This window comes from Babylonia areolata, chromosome 6 (assembly GCF_041734735.1).
Source record: "Babylonia areolata isolate BAREFJ2019XMU chromosome 6, ASM4173473v1, whole genome shotgun sequence".
Taxonomy (NCBI): Eukaryota; Metazoa; Mollusca; class Gastropoda; order Neogastropoda; family Buccinidae; genus Babylonia; species Babylonia areolata.
Genome location: NC_134881.1, coordinates 54,533,217 through 54,556,522, shown reverse-complemented (window position 1 = coordinate 54,556,522; position 23,306 = coordinate 54,533,217). Strand labels below are relative to the sequence as shown.

Below are 23,306 nucleotides of genomic sequence, written 5' to 3'. Positions count from 1 at the left end.
CGCTGTCAGTGCCATGTGTGGTCACTGATCCAAGATTCTGACAGCTGTTTCATGAACCCTCAAAGTGTCCATCTAAGGTCACTGATCCAAGATTCTGACAGCTGTTTCATGAACCCTCAAAGTGTCCATCTAAGGTCACTGATCCAAGATTCTGACAGCTGTTTCATGAACCCTCAAAGTGTCCATCTAAGGTCACTGATCCAAGATTCTGACAGCTGTTTCATGAACCCTCAAAGTGTCCATCTAAGGTCACTGATCCAAGATTCTGACAGCTGTTTCATGAACCCTCAAAGTGTCCATCTAAGGTCACTGATCCAAGATTCTGACAGCTGTTTCATGAACCCTCAAAGTGTCCATCTAAGGTCACTGATCCAAGATTCTGACAGCTGTTTCATGAACCCTCAAAGTGTCCATCTAAGGTCACTGATCCAAGATTCTGACAGCTGTTTCATGAACCCTCAAAGTGTCCATCTAAGGTCACTGATTATTCTCATTAGTGGTTTGTCGCGGTTGATACACGAAAGGCAGCATGCAACACAGCCATATAATAGGGTTTTTTGGTGGGGTTTTTTTTGGTATGTGTGTTGTTTTTTTCTTTACGATTCTCTTTCCCTACTTTGCCTGTTTGTTTTTGGTTTCTTTTTCGTTGTTTTTATTTTATTTTTATGTTGTGTATTTTGAACATTTGCACGAAGTTATGACACGTAGAACAGAAATGGTGTTGATCTACTCCACTTCTTCCTGTGTTGTCCATCGGTCGTTGCCGACTTTTACTGACATTTAAAGGCATCGCACAGCACTTGTTGAGTGTAGATATTGCACAGAAAAAGAAAGCCTGAATTTTTTTTTTAAGGGTACGACCGTTAACACCCCCCACCCCACCCCCCCTGCCCCCCTACCCCTTCAGTTCAGCCAATGGAAAACATCGAGGAGGTCTCTGTGCCTTCGATGTGAAGACACTGATGAAGGGAGACAGTATGTGTCGGTTGGGAGAGGGAGGGAGACAGGATGTGTCGGTTGGGAGAGGGAGGGAGACAGTATGTGTCGGTTGGGAGAGGGAGGGAGACAGGATGTGTCGGTTGGGAGAGGGAGGGAGACAGGATGTGTTGGTTGGGAGAGGAAGGGAGACAGTATGTGTCGGTTGGGAGAGGGAGGGAGACAGTATGTGTCGGTTGGGAGAGGGAGGGAGACAGGATGTGTCGGTTGGGAGAGGGAGGGAGACAGTATGTGTCGGTTGGGAGAGGGAGGGACAGGATGTGTCGGTTGGGAGAGGGAGGGACAGGATGTGTCGGTTGGGAGAGGGAGGGAGGGAGACAGTATGTGTCGGTTGGGAGAGGGAGGGAGACAGGATGTGTTGGTTGGGAGAGGGATGGAGACAGGATGTGTTGGTTGGGAGAGGGAGGGAGACAGGATGTGTTGGTTGGGAGAGGGAGGGAGACAGGATGTGTCGGTTGGGAGAGGGAGGGAGACAGTATGTGTCGGTTGGGAGAGGGAGGGAGACAGGATGTGTCGGTTGGGAGAGGGAGGGAGACAGTATGTGTCGGTTGGGAGAGGGAGGGACAGGATGTGTCGGTTGGGAGAGGGAGGGACAGGATGTGTCGGTTGGGAGAGGGAGGGAGGGAGACAGTATGTGTCGGTTGGGAGAGGGAGGGAGACAGGATGTGTTGGTTGGGAGAGGGATGGAGACAGGATGTGTTGGTTGGGAGAGGGAGGGAGACAGGATGTGTTGGTTGGGAGAGGGAGGGAGACAGGATGTGTCGGTTGGGAGGGAGTTCCATCAGGTGGTGGTGCGTGGAAAGAAAGAGGCCATTCTGTATTCTGTTTTTCATACGGTCACATGTATCCCAGCAAATTCACAACACAACACAGGAAATGATAGAAAAAAACAACCCCAAAAAACAAACAAAACAAAAACAAACAAACAACCAAACAAACAAAAACCACAAAAACAACACCCATACTGACAGACTGCATCATTGAAACTTAACTTTTGACATAAACGAGAAGGGAAGGCAGAAAACAGTCATCCGGATGTAGCTGCCGCCACCTTTCATGGTCGCCATGTTTGCTCACGTCGTGTGACGCAATATCAGAAAACTGTTTGGTGGGGGTGACAGTTAAAAAAGACTCTACAAATAAGTTGTACCATAGCTGGAAGCGAAGATAACTCGGAGTGTACCAGTATATCAGTGTAAGGAAGGCCAATTCCAATTGCGCTTAGGTGAGTGAACGTTGAATTTGTGTTCTTTTTGTGTTCATAGTGTCTTGTCAATCAGTGGTGTGTCCTCTCGCGTTTAAGCTTCCTGTGTTCTGTGCCTGTCATGTCGTCATTCAATACTTGAGAGCCAAGACGGCAGAGCGAAGTGTGTGTGTGTGTGTGTGTGTGTGTGTGTGTGTGTGTGTGTGTGTGTACATCTGAGTACATGTGTGTATATGTGCGCGCGCGCGCGCGTCTGTGTGTGTATTTTCGATTCATTCGATAAAGTCCAACATGTTGGATTTCTTTAGCTTTAATTCATTTTATTCATAAAAAAAAGTGCAGAGAAAACAAAACAAAACATTCACACACACACGCGCGCGCGCGCAACACACACACACACACACACACACACACACACACACACACACACACACACACACACACACACACACAGAGTAAAATAGGTTTTATTTCAGTACAATTAAAACAAAAAGAGTACATTCGAGTCATTTCAAAATAAATGTTGATGATGATATTCTACTTCTTGTCCTTAGAGTCCACAAGCAAGATAATCGTGCAAAGTTGACAACATGTACAACACAGTATAAACACATATTTCATGAAATTGGTTGCCAAAAGAAACAAACAGTGTCTGGAATTTTTCGTGAGCAGATTTTTGTAATAATACCTGTTGGCAGAGAACCTAATTACCATGAAATGCAACAGTACTCTATGCTTTTCCCTTTTCTGTTTTATATCTATGGGTGTTTTAAATATGATCCTATCAGGCTGATACTTATCGCTTTTACGTTTCTAAATGGGGGACTTAACCACGAGAATAATAAAAGCAAATACCACACCAGTTACGATATTTTCATCATATCTAAACAAAATAACAAAACAACGTTTTCAGTTATTCTCAAGTTTGGTCTCACACGTTTCATTGAATATTGTCTGAATGCGTTGGGAGAAGGAAGAAAAAGAAGTGTGTAAGACGACATTTCCAAAACATAATGTTTTGGTTTTTTTCAGTGTTAAAAAAGAATTACAGATATGATCAGCCAGATTCACATTTTGTTAAGTACATTTATTAAAAAAAGAAAAGAAAAGGATTAGTCTTATCTGAAGGCATTTTAAGTTTTATATCTTTTATCTGTTTAATTTGGAGAAAACATTCTTTTCATATGATGTGTTGTAATATCTGTCCTCCTTATTTCCTGCAACATTTAGGTTCTGGTTCACTGTCACACATGATGGTATAACAAAGTTGTTTTCCTTTTTTGACTGAATGTAATGCTTGCAGTACAGAATCTTTCTCGGTTAATGTCACATTTTGATATGAAATCTTTCTCATCTTAAACATTACATTTTGAAATTATACACAATACGTAAAAAGCTTGGATTTTTTTCCCCAGTGTATCACAAGTGAGTCTTGAAAGCTTTGCCTCTCTTGTTCTTTTTACTGACATGATAATTGATGTGTGCGTGGCGATCAGGGAAGGGATTGTCAGTTACTCATTCGTTTTTGACTCACTTGCGTAAACCTGGTGTGTGTGTGTGTGTGTGTGTGTGTGTGTGTGTGTGTGTGTGTGTGTGTGTGTGTGTGTGTGTGTGTGTGTGTGTGTGTGTGTGTGTGTGTTACAGAATCAGAGCACCAATGAGGGGGAACACTATCAATCCCGACGTCTGCCAGGAACGCAAAGGCTACAAGCATTACAAGGAACACATGGCGCCCTATCAGTTCATATCCCTCCCGGCTGGGAGGGCCATTTACCCTCATCAGGTCGTCGCGTACCCAGTCCAAGAGAACCCGGACTTTGGCGTTGGCGACATAGATCTTCATGACCACCAGGAGGGAACGGCAAACAACCTCCGTGCCTTAGGCGTTACCTTAGTGACTGCAACACCCACCACGGAGATGGATTTCAACGTCCACGTGAGGGTGGATCCCCACAGAAGGAGGGGGGCAGTGCGTCAACATGGCCGGTGTGGAGGATCCCCAAACGGGCCAGCTTTTCCTGGGTACCAACACGTTGAGCGAAGGAGGAGGTCCTTGGAGCAGGTTCCTCACCTGGCTCACAACGCTCGGATCCTGGCCGACTGCGGGTTTTTTGCAGGTGATGTTTGTTAGCTATTATGATGGGTGAAAGGAAGAAAGTAAGGAGAGAGAGAACGAACGAACGAACGAACGAACGAACGAAATTTTATTTTACGAGGGTAAAGGAGTAAGCACAAAGTACTCGTTTACATCCAGCCCTCTGGGCATAAATAATAATTGGAAAAAAAAACAAACAGAAAAAAACAACGAGAGTCAATTCACAATACCAACGTCAAAATTGCATAAGCATGTGCAAACATAAACATAGAACTTATGTACAGTACAATATCGCGATAGATGAATAACAACGAGGACAATAGGGTAGGGGCGTGGTGGAGAGCGGAAGGAAGAATGGACAAGGGGAAGAGTAAAGAAGGCAGGGGAGGCTGACAACAGACAGATATAGTGACAGTGACAGTGGAGAGACATAGAGAGAGACTGACAGGGGAAGAGAGAGGCGTGTATATATTGACAATCTGTACATGTTTTTTGTTTATAATTGATATGTGTCACATAATCACATGTTTTTCAATAAATGTGCACGATATATGTTTTTAAAGTTAGGGATGCTTTTTACAGTGTTTACATTGAGGCAGGATAATAATTCATTCCATAAACAGCCCCCTGAATAAGACAGACTAGATTTAAAAAGATCGATCCTTGGAAGTGGTACCATAACTTTATGAAGATGACGATGAGTGTTGGCTACAAATTTATTCTTCAGTGAGGGGGGAGCAAATCCAGACATGATTTTGAACATAAATAGACCTTTGTTAAATAGAAGTTTTGTTTTCAGTGGGAGGATACCGAGAGCTTTATAATCAGATACAGTCAATGATGAAGATTTTAAAAGAATCAATTTTACAGCGGTTTTATAATACTGTCACTCGCCGAATCCCACACTGTCGAAGCATAGTTAATGTGTGATTCTATATAAGCACTGACAAATAGTTTTCGGCAGTGAAGATCCAAAAAGTGTTTAATTCTAGACAGTTGATAGATTTTTTTTTGTTTATACCTGTTTGCATAACAGAGAAATATGATGTGACCATGACAAATTATTATTGATAGTGATGCCAAGGATTTTATGGTGGTCAACTTCTTCAATCTTGTCACCTTTGATGAAAATAGGCGAACAGTTTATGGACATATTTTGACGTTTTTGTCTTGTTGTGATTATTAGGAATTTTGTTTTTTTTTAGGATGGAGACACGTGTGGTTTAGTTCGGACCATTCAATCAATTGGTCAATACTTTCCTGAAGAGAAAGAGATACGATACATAGGTTAGTATGACTAGTATGAATGTTGGTGTCATCAGCAAACATTTCACATGGTGTCTTGATAGATAAGGGTAGGTCATTAATATATGCAGAAAATAAGATAGGTCCCAAAACATGGTGGTTTTCGAGTGACTGAATTCTTTTGAATCTGATATGTTCATGAACATAAATAAGTAAGCCCGTTTCCTTTGGATTGAAAGGATCATTACGAACGACATTATATCCAGGCATGGTTAGGTCAGAGTCTGACATATGTTCTGATAATCTTGATTCACCAAATCCAAAAATGTTAAAGTTTTTTTCCCAAAATTATTCAATATATCAGAAACATCAGATAACTTATTAATTATATGATTGATATTAGGAAAGCCTACTCTCAAACCTTCTCCCAATGGCCATGCATCGCACGTCTGGGGTGTGTTAGCATTCATGATTTTCTTAAGCTGACAATATAAGTAATGAAAAATTCAGTAAACAAGACACAGGACAATCTAGATTGTATAGGAAAAGTAACAATAATAATAATGTCAAGTAGATAGCGAGCAAATTGAGAAAAAAAAGAGTAAATTCTGAAGATCAAACACTATAAGGAATGAAACAATCAATCAAGCAAAACCAATTAAATGAGCAAATTATGGGGTAGATAACAATTTCACCATATGATAACGGGCGAATAATATATAATGAAAAATAAAAGTTATTATATATAGAGAGAAAAATCAGGACTCCTCAATCGTATCAGTGGTACTAACTTATCAGTTGATCCAGCACATTTGTGTGAGTAACCGCAGGGGTTTATAATTACAAAAAAAACAACAACTCATACTTCATGCGCATGTGCAAGTTAACTCCAACCCTCCCCCACCCTCCCCGATATTTCGATACTTGCAACAACAACAAATAAGCCACCACCACCAACAACAACAAAATTAGAGAAAGCGACAAATATTGAAAGGAAAACAACATCATCCATGTTTGACTCTGTAAGTGGCGAAAGATTAAACATTGAGTCACATCTATTTAGAATGGTGTGGGGACACATGGGGGAAGGAGTCGGCAGGAGGGGGACGAGGGGTTCACGTAACAAGAAGTCAAGAAGCATGATATGATGGAAATGTGCGCTGTTGTGACAACAAGCGGGATGCCATGTGTAACAATTGTTCTGCATATGGATGGATTTGGTTTGGAGACTGTGTGTTTGTTAGTCTGTCTGTATTTTGCCTAGGAAAGTTATTATATGAGACACCGTTTTGATCGGTGTAGTGTGGTTGACGTGCGACAGGGACAGAATTGTACGGTGAGGCTGGGTAGGGGGGGGTACTGACTGGAATGTAAGATTGGTGTTCTCCTTCTATTTAAGCTGGGAGGAAGAGGAGGGAAATGATAACTGGATTGTATGGGTGGAAATGGTTTGCTCTGAGAGAGAGAGAGAGAGAGAGAGAGAGAGATTTCAGAACACAGCTGAACTTGGTAACAATCATGTACTTGTCACACTTGTAAATCAATCCCTACCTAAACGCCCCCAAGGCCAGTTCATCCCTCGGTCCAATTACACTTGCAAGTCAACGGACATTGTGTATATTTTGACCTGCACTCTGTGCCACAAGCTCTATGTGGGTGAGACCTGCCGATCATTAAATGAACGTTTCTCAGAGCACCTTCGCTCAATGCGGCTGAACTACAGTGACCCTATAGGTCAACACTTCAACAGCCCATTGCACAGCTACACCCAGGCAAATGTGGCAGCTGTATGGCAGAACCCGAGTGACAGAGAATACCGCAAACATAATTATGGAGTCCCACGTGATCAGCCGCCTGGGGGGTTGTTTTTCAGGTGTGTGCAGGGGTAAGGTTTACTGTGAATGCCAACAGGGGTTGGGGGGGGGGGGGGGGGGGGGGGGGGGGGGGGGGGGGGGGGGGAGTGGTGGAGGGGTTGTTTTTCAGGTGTGTGCAGGGGTAAGGTTTACTGCGAATGCCAATGATTTTTTTTTATATAAATATTTTTTTATGGAATGCGTGTATCTTAACACTGACGTTATTGGTGTATTATATGTCGTGTGTGTGTGTGTGTGTGTGTGTGTGTGTGTGTGTGTGTGTGTTCGTTCTTTAGTTTAGCATCTTTTCGCTATCAGTAATATTAGACGATTAAAAAAAAAAGAAAAAAAAGGTGGGTGTAGAGGGGATGGAGGGGTGGGTGGGTGGGGGCCTGGGGAGGGGAGATAGAAGAGGAAAACAGAAAAGGCAGAAAATTACCCCAAAAATGCATAACTAACATGCAGTTGCATTTAACAGTAACAATTCAATAATGATAGTAGTAATCAGAAACCATTAACACAATTCTGAAATACATTAAAGGAATGTTGAAATAGGGTTATGTGACAGAGTGATTTCCGAATGCCTGTGGCCAGAGGAGGAACGGGGAATATTATTTGTACATTTCGAATACCTGTATGAATGTGAAAATGTTTTGCACGTGGTAAGTGTGGGTGAATCGTGAGCTGTGCATGTTCATGTGTGTGAGTGTGTGTGCGTATATGTATGTGCTGTAAGGTCAGTCTGAATGCATCAGAGCTCGGATGATGTGGTCTGTGTGCCTTGACTGTTCCGAACATCAGGTGGGATGATTGGTTGCTGGATTATTTTATTCGAAATTTAATGATTGAATAGGTTGAGAATTTAGTCGTTTTTGCTGTTTGGTTTGAAATGTTTGCTTTTTGATAAATTAATACTTTTTGTGTATTTGTGTAATTTATAAGACGTAGTGACTCATGAATGAATATTGTATTGTTAATTGGAAAATTGTATGAATGCATGAGTGGTGTGAAAGGATAGCAAATATAATAAAATAAAATAAGGGAACAGTAAATGAAGGGGGAACATTGAGAATTTGCTGGATGCTCGTTCAGTGTGTCGGAAGGAATAATTTAAATGGAGTGCCGAGAGCTAAAAACTTGTGGAACTGGGATGTTCACTGAGGAGGTGCCCGAGTTTCCCACGAGTAAGTGGGGTGGACATTGACTTGACACTACTGTGAGTAGACTACTGGCCGGCCTAGGACTGAGGCGATCCTAGGACTGGATCATCAGGTTGTGCAAAGAGAATTGACTTGTGATAGTCAAGACATTTGTTCCTGGTTGTCTTAAAATTAGTTTTTTCAGAATGAAGAGAGTGAATGAAAATTTTTTTTTCTTGGTCTTAATTATTATATTTGGCTCAGGGGAAAATTCCTTGTCTGTTTTTGTTTTTGTTTTTGTTTTGTTTTGTTTTTTTGTTTACTGAGAGTGAGAGACTGAAGACTGAAAACTGAACTCGCTAAAATATTTCTTCCATTATCTTGTCTGTCTCCTCACCCACTTAGTAACAGGTTATGAACTAATGCCTGAGAAAGTTCGACCATAAGAACCTCGTCAAAAATAACTTTCCAAAAATCATCTGCAGAATTGTTATTCTCTTTGAAGTATTTTGGCAAGAAAGTATGTAACTGCTGACAGTGAAAAAAACAATGATGCAAGCTGAACTGCTTACCACAGATGCATGTAACATTTTTTTTTTTTTACTATACTTTGTTTTCAGCGCATCAGGTTTTATACGGAAGAAAGTAGAGGTTATTAATCTTGTATAGCAAGCTGATGGATTCGGTATCTTTTCTTTAATAATATTCTCGGGGTATAATGTCCCTTTATGTTTTAAAAACTTTTCCTTCCATCGGTTATGAAATCGATCCTATGCTGATTTTCCTAACAAAGTGTATGCCTCTTTTACGGAAAGACGGACATGTATTTTTGTCGATTTTTCTGAATCTTGTGCTCTTTTAGCTGCTTTATCAGCAGTTTCATTGCCATGAATGACCACATGAGAATATGATTATCAGATAGAATTATTCAAGCATGGGTGGTAACACATTATTCTTTGCCAAAGACATTGTCAATGGTGTAATTTTAGTACAGTATGCTGATGATATATGTATGTGGATGGGTGTCAATTTAAAAAAGTCAACCCCACAAAGAGCACAGAATTACATACGTCGTTTGTATCAATTTGATCTTGATAACCTTGGTAACTATACGTTTGAAAATGGCCTAGCATTGTCGACTGAAAAAGCATTTATGATGTTGTTTAATTGTGGTAACCCATCTAAAATACCCATTTTAAAATTACTTGGTGACGTCATTGATTATAAACAGGTGGTGGAGTTTTTAGGTGTTTATCTTACTTCAAAGCTGACATGGGACATTCATTTTGATTACATGTTAACAATTTATTAGCAACAGCAAAATTCGCTGTGAGATATACTTCGATGACAAAAAAATAATTGCTGATGAACTGAGAGTAAGATCTGACATTGATTTTCCTGAAAGAGCTAAAGCCATTTCATCACAAGAAACAGTTGCAACTTACGTTTCAAATTTATTAAAAGAATCTGATGTTAACATGAAAGAATTAGCTACAAAACCGCATCATACGCCTGTTCCTTTTTTGGGAAATGTTGAAAGCAGATTTTGATATCAGTTATTCTGAAACAAAAAAGGAAGAAAACATCAATATCACAAGTACTGCCAGAATTCATACAGCAGAAAGATATCAGAATCATCTCCATATATTTACAGATGGATCTGTTCTTGATGACAATAATGCTGGTGCGGCTTTCTATGTTCCTGCCTTTAAAGTTGAAAAATCTTACTTTATTGGAAAACATCTTTCCATCTTCACGGATGAGCTAATTGCTATTATACAAGCTCTGAAGTACTCAGTGAGCCATCAATCGTCGAGCGGAGTCAGGTCAATCCCTTGAATATATTTGTTAGTTCTAATTTGAATCGCCAATATTTGTACTGCAAGTCCAAAAAGAAGAGGGCTGAGGGGCATCCCTGTCTAATCCCTCTTTCTGTTGGAAACCAATCAGACAACCATCCACCATTATGAACACAGCTTAGTGTCTTGTTCATTATGGTAGAAACACAATTTGTGAACATTGGGCCAAAGTTAAAAATATCTAAGGCTTCAATGATGTATTTTAAAAAAAATGTATCAAAAGCCTTGGAGAAACAGAGGGGAATGAGGGCCCCTGGTCGATTGGTTGTGTTCAGGTACTTAGTGAGATCATCGAAAAATCTCAAATATCACCAACAGGCTTTATGAATGAATCAAACAAACCACTGTCTGTTTAGTTGTTGACGGGAACGCCCACCAGGTGTTCTGCTGGAATTGCGGGCTGCAGATTTCAGCGCTGGACCTCCTGTGAGTGTCTGGATATCCTCCCACTGGTCCTGAAAGGAGGTAAAGTCTTCTTTCTCTCACCGTTGATTCGGGCTGATCATTTACACGGGCCATTTCACCGCACCCCTAACCCACACCACTCCAATCCACTTCAACAATTTCTGAACTTACATGCCAGAAACCTATTTCTTCATGCATACATTCTGCTCATACGCTCAGCCTTTGTTTCTTTTCCTTTTTTTTTCTTTTTTTTTATACTCCGATGGCCTCCAGGACCGTCAGTTAGCTTGGGACGATAAAGGAGTGCATGCACTACATGGGTGGGGCTGGGGGGGATGGGTGAGGGGGTGCAGTGCTGGGGAAAGGGATGTATACACTCATGGAAGGGGGGGAAGGAGGGGGTGCAGTACTGGGGGAAAGGGATGTATACTCATGGAAGGGGGGCGGGGGGGGGGTGCAATACAGGGGGAAAGGGATGTATACACTCATGGGAAGGGGGGGGTGTGAGTGCAGGGGGAAAGGGATGTATACACTCATGGAAGGGGGGGGGGGGTGCAGTACTGAGGGAAAAGGATGTATACATTCATGGAAGGGGGGGGGGGGGGCAGTGCTCGGGGAAAAGGAAGTATACACTCATGGAAGGGGGGGGGGCAGTACTGGGGGAAAAGGTTGTATACACTCATGGAAGGGGGCGGGGCAGTGCTGAGGGAAAAGGATGTATACACTCATGGAAAGGGGGGGGAAGTGCTGAGGGAAAAGGATGTATACACTCATGGAAGGGGGGGCGGGGCAGTGCTGAGGGAAAAGGATGTATACACTCATGGAAGGGGGGGGCAGTGCTCGGGGAAAAGGATGTATACACTAATGGAAGGGGGGGGGGGGTGCTCGGGGAAAAGGATGTATACACTCATGGAAGGGGGGGGCAGTGCTCGGGGAAAAGGATGTATACACTCATGGAAGGGGGGGGGGGGGCAGAGCTGGGGGAAAAGGATGTATACACTCATGGAAGGGGGGGGGGGGGCAGTGCTGAGGGAAAAGGATGTATACACTCATGGAAGGGGGGGGGGGGGCAGTGCTGGGGGAAAAGGTTGTATACACTCATGGAAGGGGGGGGCAGTGCTCGGGGAAAAGGATGTATACACTAATGGAAGGGGGGGGGGGTGCTCGGGGAAAAGGATGTATACACTCATGGAAGGGGGGGGCAGTGCTCGGGGAAAAGGATGTATACACTCATGGAAGGGGGGGGGGCAGAGCTGGGGGAAAAGGATGTATACACTCATGGAAGGGGGGGGGGCAGTGCTGAGGGAAAAGGATGTATACACTCATGGAAGGGGGGGGGGGCAGTACTGGGGGAAAAGGTTGTATACACTCATGGAAGGGGGGGGCAGTACTGGGGGAAAAGGTTGTATACACTCATGGAAGGGGGGGGCAGTGCTCGGGGGAAAAGGATGTATACACTCATGGAAGGGGGGGGGGGGGCAGTACTGGGGGAAAAGGTTGTATACACTCATGGAAGGGGGGGCAGTACTGGGGGAAAAGGTTGTATACACTCATGGAAAGGGGGGGCAGTGCTGAGGGAAAAGGATGTATACACTCATGGAATGGGGGGGGGGGGGGGGGACAGTGCTGAGGGAAAAGGATGTATACATTCATGGAAGGGGGTGGGGGCAGTACTGGGGGAAAAGGTTGTATACACTCATGGAAGGGGGGGCAGTACTGGGGGAAAAGGTTGTATACACTCATGGAAGGGGGGGGGGGGCAGTGCTGAGGGAAAAGGATGTATACACTCATGGAAGGGGGGGCAGTACTGGGGGAAAAGGTTGTATACACTCATGGAAGGGGGGGGGGCAGTGCTGAGGGAAAAGGATGTATACACTCATGGAAGGGGGGGGCAGTGCTCGGGGAAAAGGATGTATACACTCATGGAAGGGGGGGGGCAGTACTGGGGGGAAAGGTTGTATACACTCATGGAAGGGGGGGCAGTACTGGGGGAAAAGGTTGTATACACTCATGGAAGGGGGGGCAGTGCTGAGGGAAAAGGATGTATACACTCATGGAATGGGGGGGGGGGGGGGCAGTGCTGAGGGAAAAGGATGTATACACTCATGGAATGGGGGGGGGGGGGGCAGTGCTGAGGGAAAAGGATGTATACATTCATGGAAGGGGGGGGGGCAGAGTTGGGGGGAAAAGGATGTATACACTCATGGAAGGCGGGGGTGGGGGGGGGGGGCAGAGCTGGGGGAAAAGGATGTATACACTCATGGAAGCAGGACACAGAATGGACCTGTGCGGTCAGTTGTTTTGTTTTTGATTTTTGTTGTTGCTGTTGTTTGGTATCACTTTTTTTCTGTCGGTGTGTGCAGATAGAGGGACCTGAGGACATGTCTGATCAGACCAGATGTCCTTTGTGGCTGCTGAAGATGTCTCCTAGAACTATCTTGAGCAATTTTTCTGTCTACTTCTATGCATTTCTTGCACAGCTATTGTCAGTTTGTCTTCAGCACATATCCACGTAAAACGTCTAAGAATATTTAAGCACAAGCACGTTTCCAGGTCAGTGTCGTCAGCTCATTTTACATAGATAAGATGTTAATAACTGTATTATCTCAGAGAAATTAAATCAGTCGCGGTAACACACACACACTCACACACACTCACACACTCACTCACACACTCACTCACACACACACACACACACACACACACACACACACACACACACACACACACACACACACACACACTCTATACAAAATACACACACACAAAATCATTAAAATTACTTTTTAATTTCAGTGAAGTAAATAGTAGTTGGACAGATCTTCAGTAGCGGTGTTGTCAGAATAGAATATTTTATGACAGTTTCCTCCATGCCTCTGCAGTCATTCGTGTAAAATGTAAACAGGACAGGGGATAGCACCGTGCCTTGAGCTGCGCCAGTAGAAGTAAAGTTTTGAGAAGAATGGGCAGACTGAAACGGACGGACTGAGTTCTATTGAGAAGAAAGTAACTGTCCAAAGAATGACCTGTGGATCAACACCTTAGCCCAACAGTTTGAGAGCAAGGAGATGAGGCTGCATTGTTTAAAAAGCAGAAGAGGTGAACCAAAAAGAATACGAACAAAGTTGTGCGTGAAGTGTTTTACTTAGGTATTGCCAGTCAGTTTTCAGCACACATGCGTGTTAAACGTGGAAATGCACAGGGGATTGTGGGGATGTTGGTAGTGGATATGGATAAGGGCTAACTATAGTTTGGGGGAGGGGTAGGGGAATGGAGGTGCTGGCTACTTTTCAGGAGACAACTGTATGATCAGTAAAAAAAAACTTATGTAGAGATGCATTTGTTTGACTTGCTGTATACAGTCTGTCTCGTACTGAAAGTAGTAAGGACTGACAGCATTCAGTATAGAACTTAGAAGAATGGGAGGGATGCATTAGTTAAACAGGTTTTACAAATATAGGAGGGGACTGGGATTTCAAATTGAGCCACAGCGCACATTTGTCTGTCTGCAGTGGACGGTAATTATATGTGGAGGGAAGGGGATTAAGAGGTGGGAGGGTGCGGATGGGAGATGGGGTGTGTGGTAAAGAGTCTCTTCACATGGAGGATATTTTCAGGCATTTAACTGGGCGTGTGTGCTTATTTCATTTTTGTTTTTGCTGATTTGCTTTCATTGTTGAATTATCTTTGGGTTTTTTCTTCTTTGATTTTATCATCGTTTTGTAAATTATCATTTTTGTGTGTCTTAAAAATATTTTCATCGAACGTATTGATATGTATACATTTATCAAAGCATTGAAGAAGTAATCAAATAAGCAAACAAATAAACGATTCAGTATTTTATTTGAAAAGGCGCCACAGTCTCCAAACAATTAGATGACATTTATCAATTTTTACATTTAAGCTAAAAGTATAATAAAAATCAAAAGTAGCATCTTTTTTTAATGTTCGTCTCCTTACCCCCCCCCCCCTTCCCCCCAAAAAACAACAACAAAAACAACAAAACAAACAAAAAAACCCAACAACCTTTGTCATGTGAATTATCCATGTTGGAACAGTTTTACGTTTAACAATGAGCAGCCTTTCAGTGGAATCCCAGAAACCTAAAGTATGCTTCATACCTTGCTTCATAGTTTTAATCATCTTTCTGTTAAGATTTGCTCCCGTTCCAGAAAAAGTGAAAACTCTTTTTGCAGTTGTTGTTGTTGTAGTTGTTGTTGTTGGACAGATTTTCAATAGCGGTGTTGTCAGAATATTTTATGACAGGAGTTTCCTCCATGCCTCTGCAGTCATTCGTGTAAAATGTAAACAGGACAGGGGATAGCACCGTGCCTTGAGCTGCACCAGTAGAAGTAAAGTTTTGAGAAGAATGGGCAGACTGAAACGGACGGACTGAGTTCTATTGAGAAGAAAGTTAACTGTCCAAAGAATGACCTGTGGATCAACACCTTAGCCCAACAGTTTGAGAGCAAGGAGATGAGGCTGCATTGTTTAAAAAGCAGAAGAAGTGAACCAAAAAGAATACGAACAAAGTTGTGCGTGAAGTGTTTTACTTAGGTATTGCCAGTCAGTTTTCAGCACACATGCGCGTTAAACGCGTGAAAACAGTCTCCATCTGATCAGTCTTCAGCAGAAATATATAGGACTGGAAATGCACAGGGGATTGTGGGGATGTTGGTAGTGGATATGGATAAGGGCTAACTATAGTTTGGGGGAGGGGTAGGGGAATGGAGGTGCTGGCTACTTTTCAGGAGACAACTGTATGATCAGTAAAAAAAACTTGTGTAGAGATGCATTTGTTTGACTTGCTGTATACAGTCTGTCTCATACTGAAAGTAGTAAGGACTGACAGGATTCAGTATAGAACTTAGAAGAATGGGAGGGATGCATTAGTTAAACAGGTTTTACAAATATAGGAGGGGACTGGGATTTCAAATTGAGCCACAGCGCACATTTGTCTGTCTGCAGTGGACGGTAATTATGTGTGGAGGGAAGGGGATTAATTAAGAGGTGGGAGGGTGCGGATGGGAGATGGGGTGTGTGGTAAAGAGTCTCTTCACATGGAGAATATTTTCAGGCATTTAACTGGGCGTGTGTGCTTATTTCATTTTTGTTTTTGCTGATTTGCTTTCATTGTTGAATTATCTTTGGGTTTTTTCTTCTTTGATTTTATCATCGTTTTGTAAATTATCATTTTTGTGTGTCTTAAAAATATTTTCATCGAACGTATTGATATGTATACATTTATCAAAGCATTGAAGAAGTAATCAAATAAGCAAACAAATAAACGATTCAGTATTTTATTTGAAAAGGCGCCACAGTCTCCAAACAATTAGATGACATTTATCAATTTTTACATTTAAGCTAAAAGTATAATAAAAATCAAAAGTAGCATCTTTTTTAAATGTTCGTCTCCTTACCCCCCCCCCCCCTTCCCCCCAAAAAACAACAACAAAAACAACAAAACAAACAAAAAAACCCAACAACCTTTGTCATGTGAATTATCCATGTTGGAACAGTTTTACGTTTAACAAGGAGCAGCCTTTCAGTGGAATCCCAGAAACCTAAAGTATGCTTCATACCTTGCTTCATAGTTTTAATCATCTTTCTGTTAAGATTTGTTCCCGTTCCAGAAAAAGTGAAAACTCTTTTTGCAGTTGTTGTTGTAGTTGTTGTTGTTGGACAGATTTTCAATAGCGGTGTTGTCAGAATATTTTATGACAGGAGTTTCCTCCATGCCTCTGCAGTCATTCGTGTAAAATGTAAACAGGACAGGGGATAGCACCGTGCCTTGAGCTGCACCAGTAGAAGTAAAGTTTTGAGAAGAATGGGCAGACTGAAACGGACGGACTGAGTTCTATTGAGAAGAAAGTTAACTGTCCAAAGAATGACCTGTGGATCAACACCTTAGCCCAACAGTTTGAGAGCAAGGAGATGAGGCTGCATTGTTTAAAAAGCAGAAGAGGTGAACCAAAAAGAATGCGAACAAAGTTGTGCGTGAAGTGTTTTAGGTATTGCCAGTCAGTTTTCAGCACACATGCGCGTTAAACGTGTGAAAACAGTCTCCATCTGATCAGTCTTCAGCAGAAATATATAGGACTGGAAATGCACGGGGGATTGTGGGGATGTTGGTAGTGGATATGGATAAGGGCTAACTATAGTTTGGGGGAGGGGGAGGGGAATGGAGGTGCTGGCTACTTTTGAAGAGACAACTGTATGATCAGTAAAGAAAATGTGTAGAGATGCATTTGTTTGACTTGCTGTATACAGGCTGTCTCATACTGAAAGTAATAAGGACTGACAGCATTCAGTATAGAACCTAGAAGAATGGGAGGGATGCATTAGTTAAACAGGTTTTACAAATATGGGAGGGGACTGGGATTTCAAATTGAACCACAGCGCACATGTGTCTGTCTGCAGTGGACGGTAATTATGTGTGGAGGGAAGGGGATTAAGAGGTGGGAGGGTGTGGATGGGAGATGGGGTGTGTGGTAAAGAGTCTCTTCACATGGAGAATATTTTCAGGCATTTAACTGGGCGTGTGTGCTTATTTCATTTTTGTTTTTGTTGATTTGCTTTCATTGTTGAATTATCTTTGGGTTTTTTCTTCTTTGATTTTATCATTGTTTTGTAGATCATTTTTGTGTGTCTTAAAAGTATTTTCATCGAAGTATTGATATGTATACATTTATCAAAGCATTGAAGAAGTAATCAAATAAGCAAACAAATAATCGATTCAGTATTTTATTTGAAAAGGCGCCACAGTCTCCAAACAATTCAGATGACATTTATCAATTTTTACATTTAAGCTAAAAGTATAATAAAAATCAAAAGTAGCATCTTTTTTAAATGCTCGGCACACCGACATTTGTATTGTTATAAAAGGACACAAATCATAGTATTTGACGCTCTCATTTTTTCCATGTGTGATTTGTAGTTGAATTCCTTTTTTTAATTTTTTTTTAATCTATCAAAGTTTTAGGACATGTTTTTAAAATCCCTGGTATATTCAGTCTATCTTGCACAAGGAATTTAATTGTCTCTATACCAAGCTTAGATTTTTTCCCCATTCCAGACAAATTGTACACACATTTTAAAGATTTTTGTGTGTATATGTGTTTAAAATGATCTAGTAGATCAGGCAACAACGTACAGAGATGCATATGTTTACATTACGCAAGGGATATAAGGATGGCAACTCTGTTTACTTGGGTGATGGTTCCATGTGACCAAATTTTGAAAACGTGTGTCTACTTCTCTTTCATTATAATTTGAGGGTTTCATATTCATCAAGGTCTTGACTAAACAGAATACAAGTGTTTTAAATTTACAGGGGTTTCACGTATTGAAGTTGATTTTTTTTAGATATTGGAACAAAACTTTCTGTGCGTATTTCGTGTTGCCCGGCAAAATGGCGTGTGTTTTATCACTGTTTATAAACAATCCAGAAACTCTGGAAAACTTGTCAAGGGTCTGCAGTGAAAATCAACTGGGTACCATAGCAAGCTGATAAAGTTTGTGAAGAGCTAAATTTTTTTGCACATGAAATAAGTAAATAAGGCGAATTAGGGTTCCCCATTCTACAGTCTGTTTCTGTTCTATACATTCTGTACTCTGTCCGTTTACCATAGTAGCAGATTTTATGTTTTTGCAGAATTTTTTCAACACAGTGACAGATATTGTGACTGAAACCCTCATGCCTTCAGAACCTTGAACGTAACCGTTAAAAGCTTTCTCGAAGTCAGTGCAAAGCAATATATGTAGTTGTTTTTTTTGTGTGTTTTTTTTTTGTTTGCTTTTTTTGTTTTTGTTTTTATTTTTATTTATTTTATTTTTTTAACAAAACATCTTAGACAGTTCTATGAGATTACATACATACATATATATCTATATATGTCCACACACACACACAGGCACACACACACACACACACACACACATATATATATACATATATATATATATATATATATATATATATATATATATATATGTATACATAGTATATAGATATACATATTTATTTATATATATATTTATATATGATTCAGGCTGCTTCAAATATATCTTGTATTTTTCGTGCACCAGTGTTTATGTTTGTCTGTTTAGTTTATGGATTTTTGGTAGTTTATCTATTTTCTGTCTTCGTATTCTTGTTTTAACCTTTTGGAGTATGTATCTTGCTTTATACGTTTGCTTAACAGGAGATTATTTCATCAAACAAAAGTTCGACTTTTTTGTTTCTTTACGTGTTCTGCACATACGATTTGTCCTTTTATTTTCTCCCTCGCTCTCTCTCTCTCTCTCCCTCTGTGTGTGTGTGTGTGTGTGTGTGTGTGTGTGTGTGTGTGTGTGTGTGTGTGTGCTCGTCTTTCGAACCGAACGAGTAGAACAGGTGTATCTTGTGCCTCTCTCTCCCTATCTTTGTTTCTTCACATGTTCCTTGCACCAGCAGCCAGCTCGTAGAAGACTATCGTGAAATAAACCACAACAGGTCTTTCCAGTGGATGAGTTCAGGCATGAGCTGCAAGTTCATTACATGGAGGTTACGCTTCGACTTCGGCACTCATGTCGCTGTACACATAAGGTGGTCAATGCGCTTCTTTGTAGACTGCTCGTGTCGCCCCATAGTCTGTCAACATGTCTGAGGTATCTCTCCAATGTTTGCTGGTGTCGCCCCATAGTCTGTCAACATGTCTGAGGTATCTCTCCAATGTTTGCTGGTGTCACCCCATAGTCTGTCAACATGTCTGAGGTATCTCTCCAATGTTTGCTGGTGTCACCCCATAGTCTGTCGACATGTCTGAGGTCTCTCTTCAGCCACTGTTTGCTGGTGTCGCCCTATAGTCTGTCAACATGTCTGAGGTATCTCTCCAATGTTTGCTGGTGTCGCCCCAAAGTCTGTCGACATGTCTGAGGTATCTCTCCACTGTTTGCTGGTGTCGCCCTATAGTCTGTCAACATGTCTGAGGTCTCTCTTCAGCCACTGTTTGCTGGTGTCACCCCATAGTCTGTCAACATGTCTGAGGTATCTCTCCAATGTTTGCTGGTGTCGCCCCATAGTCTGTCAACATGTCTGAGGTATCTCTCCACTGTTTGCTGGTGTCACCCCATCGTCTGTCAACATGTCTGAGGTATCTCTCCAATGTTTGCTGGTGTCGCCCCATAGTCTGTCAACATGTCTGAGGTATCTCTCCACTGTTTGCTGGTGTCGCCCCATAGTCTGTCAACATGTCTGAGGTATCTCTCCACTGTTTGCTGGTGTCGCCCTATAGTCTGTCGACATGTCTGAGGTATCTCTCCACTGTTTGCTGGTGTCGCCCTATAGTCTGTCAACATGTCTGAGGTCTCTCTCCACTGTTTGCTGGTGTCACCCCATAGTCTGTCGACATGTCTGAGGTATCTCTCCAATGTTTGCTGGTGTCACCCCATCGTCTGTCGACATGTCTGAGGTCTCTCTCCACTGTTTGCTGGTGTCACCCCATAGTCTGTCAACATGTCTGAGGTATCTCTCCACTGTTTGCTGGTGTCACCCCGTAGTCTGTCAACATGTCTGAGGTATCTCTCCACTGTTTGCTGGTGTCGCCCCATAGTCTGTCAACATGTCTGAGGTATCTCTCCACTGTTTGCTGGTGTCGCCCCATAGTCTGTCAACATGTCTGAGGTATCTCTCCACTGTTTGCTGGTGTCACCCCATCGTCTGTCGACATGTCTGAGGTCTCTCTCCACTGTTTGCTGGTGTCACCCCATAGTCTGTCAACATGTCTGAGGTATCTCTCCACTGTTTGCTGGTGTCGCCCCATAGTCTGTCAACATGTCTGAGGTATCTCTCCACTGTTTGCTGGTGTCACCCCATAGTCTGTCAACATGTCTGAGGTATCTCTCCAATGTTTGCTGGTGTCGCCCTATAGTCTGTCAACATGTCTGAGGTATCTCTCCACTGTTTGCTGGTGTCACCTCATAGTCTGTCAACATGTCTGAGGTATCTCTCCAATGTTTGCTGGTGTCGCCCTATAGTCTGTCAACATGTCTGAGGTATCTCTCCACTGTTTGCTGGTGTCACCCCATCGTCTGTCGACATGTCTGAGGTCTCTCTCCACTGTTTGCTGGTGTCACCCCATAGTCTGTCAACATGTCTGAGGTATCTCTCCAATGTTTGCTGGTGTCGCCCTATAGTCTGTCAACATGTCTGAGGTATCTCTCCACTGTTTGCTGGTGTCGCCCCATAGTCTGTCAACATGTCTGAGGTCTCTCTTCAGCCACTGTTTGCTGGTGTCACCCCATAGTCTGTCAACATGTCTGAGGTATCTCTCCACTGTTTGCTGGTGTCGCCCCATAGTCTGTCAACATGTCTGAGGTATCTCTCCACTGTTTGCTGGTGTCACCCCATAGTCTGTCAACATGTCTGAGGTATCTCTCCACTGTTTGCTGGTGTCACCCCATCGTCTGTCAACATGTCTGAGGTATCTCTCCAATGTTTGCTGGTGTCGCCCCATAGTCTGTCAACATGTCTGAGGTCTCTCTTCAGCCACTGTTTGCTGGTGTCACCCCATAGTCTGTCAACATGTCTGAGGTATCTCTCCAATGTTTGCTGGTGTCGCCCCATAGTCTGTCAACATGTCTGAGGTATCTCTCCACTGTTTGCTGGTGTCACCCCATCGTCTGTCAACATGTCTGAGGTATCTCTCCAATGTTTGCTGGTGTCGCCCCATAGTCTGTCAACATGTCTGAGGTATCTCTCCACTGTTTGCTGGTGTCGCCCAATAGTCTGTCAACATGTCTGAGGTATCTCTCCACTGTTTGCTGGTGTCGCCCTATAGTCTGTCGACATGTCTGAGGTATCTCTCCACTGTTTGCTGGTGTCGCCCTATAGTCTGTCAACATGTCTGAGGTCTCTCTCCACTGTTTGCTGGTGTCACCCCATAGTCTGTCGACATGTCTGAGGTATCTCTCCAATGTTTGCTGGTGTCACCCCATCGTCTGTCGACATGTCTGAGGTCTCTCTCCACTGTTTGCTGGTGTCACCCCATAGTCTGTCAACATGTCTGAGGTATCTCTCCACTGTTTGCTGGTGTCACCCCGTAGTCTGTCAACATGTCTGAGGTATCTCTCCACTGTTTGCTGGTGTCGCCCCATAGTCTGTCAACATGTCTGAGGTATCTCTCCACTGTTTGCTGGTGTCGCCCCATAGTCTGTCAACATGTCTGAGGTATCTCTCCACTGTTTGCTGGTGTCACCCCATCGTCTGTCGACATGTCTGAGGTCTCTCTCCACTGTTTGCTGGTGTCACCCCATAGTCTGTCAACATGTCTGAGGTATCTCTCCACTGTTTGCTGGTGTCGCCCCATAGTCTGTCAACATGTCTGAGGTATCTCTCCACTGTTTGCTGGTGTCACCCCATAGTCTGTCAACATGTCTGAGGTATCTCTCCAATGTTTGCTGGTGTCGCCCTATAGTCTGTCAACATGTCTGAGGTATCTCTCCACTGTTTGCTGGTGTCACCTCATAGTCTGTCAACATGTCTGAGGTATCTCTCCAATGTTTGCTGGTGTCGCCCTATAGTCTGTCAACATGTCTGAGGTATCTCTCCACTGTTTGCTGGTGTCACCCCATCGTCTGTCGACATGTCTGAGGTCTCTCTCCACTGTTTGCTGGTGTCACCCCATAGTCTGTCAACATGTCTGAGGTATCTCTCCAATGTTTGCTGGTGTCGCCCTATAGTCTGTCAACATGTCTGAGGTATCTCTCCACTGTTTGCTGGTGTCGCCCCATAGTCTGTCAACATGTCTGAGGTCTCTCTTCAGCCACTGTTTGCTGGTGTCACCCCATAGTCTGTCAACATGTCTGAGGTATCTCTCCAATGTTTGCTGGTGTCGCCCCATAGTCTGTCAACATGTCTGAGGTATCTCTCCACTGTTTGCTGGTGTCACCCCATCGTCTGTCAACATGTCTGAGGTATCTCTCCAATGTTTGCTGGTGTCGCCCCATAGTCTGTCAACATGTCTGAGGTCTCTCTTCAGCCACTGTTTGCTGGTGTCACCCCATAGTCTGTCAACATGTCTGAGGTATCTCTCCAATGTTTGCTGGTGTCGCCCCATAGTCTGTCAACATGTCTGAGGTATCTCTCCACTGTTTGCTGGTGTCACCCCATCGTCTGTCAACATGTCTGAGGTATCTCTCCAATGTTTGCTGGTGTCGCCCCATAGTCTGTCAACATGTCTGAGGTATCTCTCCACTGTTTGCTGGTGTCACCCCATCGTCTGTCAACATGTCTGAGGTATCTCTCCAATGTTTGCTGGTGTCGCCCCATAGTCTGTCAACATGTCTGAGGTCTCTCTTCAGCCACTGTTTGCTGGTGTCACCCCATAGTCTGTCAACATGTCTGAGGTATCTCTCCAATGTTTGCTGGTGTCGCCCCATAGTCTGTCAACATGTCTGAGGTATCTCTCCACTGTTTGCTGGTGTCACCCCATCGTCTGTCAACATGTCTGAGGTATCTCTCCAATGTTT

At 43.0% G+C, this 23,306-nt stretch overlaps 1 protein-coding gene across 1 annotated transcript; it reads left to right on the top strand.

Annotated features, from left to right (window-relative positions):
- Positions 1 to 2,062: 2,062 nt before the first annotated feature.
- On the top strand, positions 2,063 to 19,409 carry LOC143283164 (uncharacterized). The gene is made up of 4 exons (XM_076589322.1): positions 2,063 to 2,221; positions 3,845 to 4,317; positions 10,748 to 10,856; positions 13,160 to 19,409. Exons 2-3 carry the CDS (start codon positions 3,858 to 3,860, stop codon positions 10,819 to 10,821), a joined length of 534 nt encoding a protein of 177 aa, XP_076445437.1. The 5' UTR covers positions 2,063 to 2,221; positions 3,845 to 3,857; the 3' UTR covers positions 10,822 to 10,856; positions 13,160 to 19,409.
- Positions 19,410 to 23,306: the final 3,897 nt, after the last annotated feature.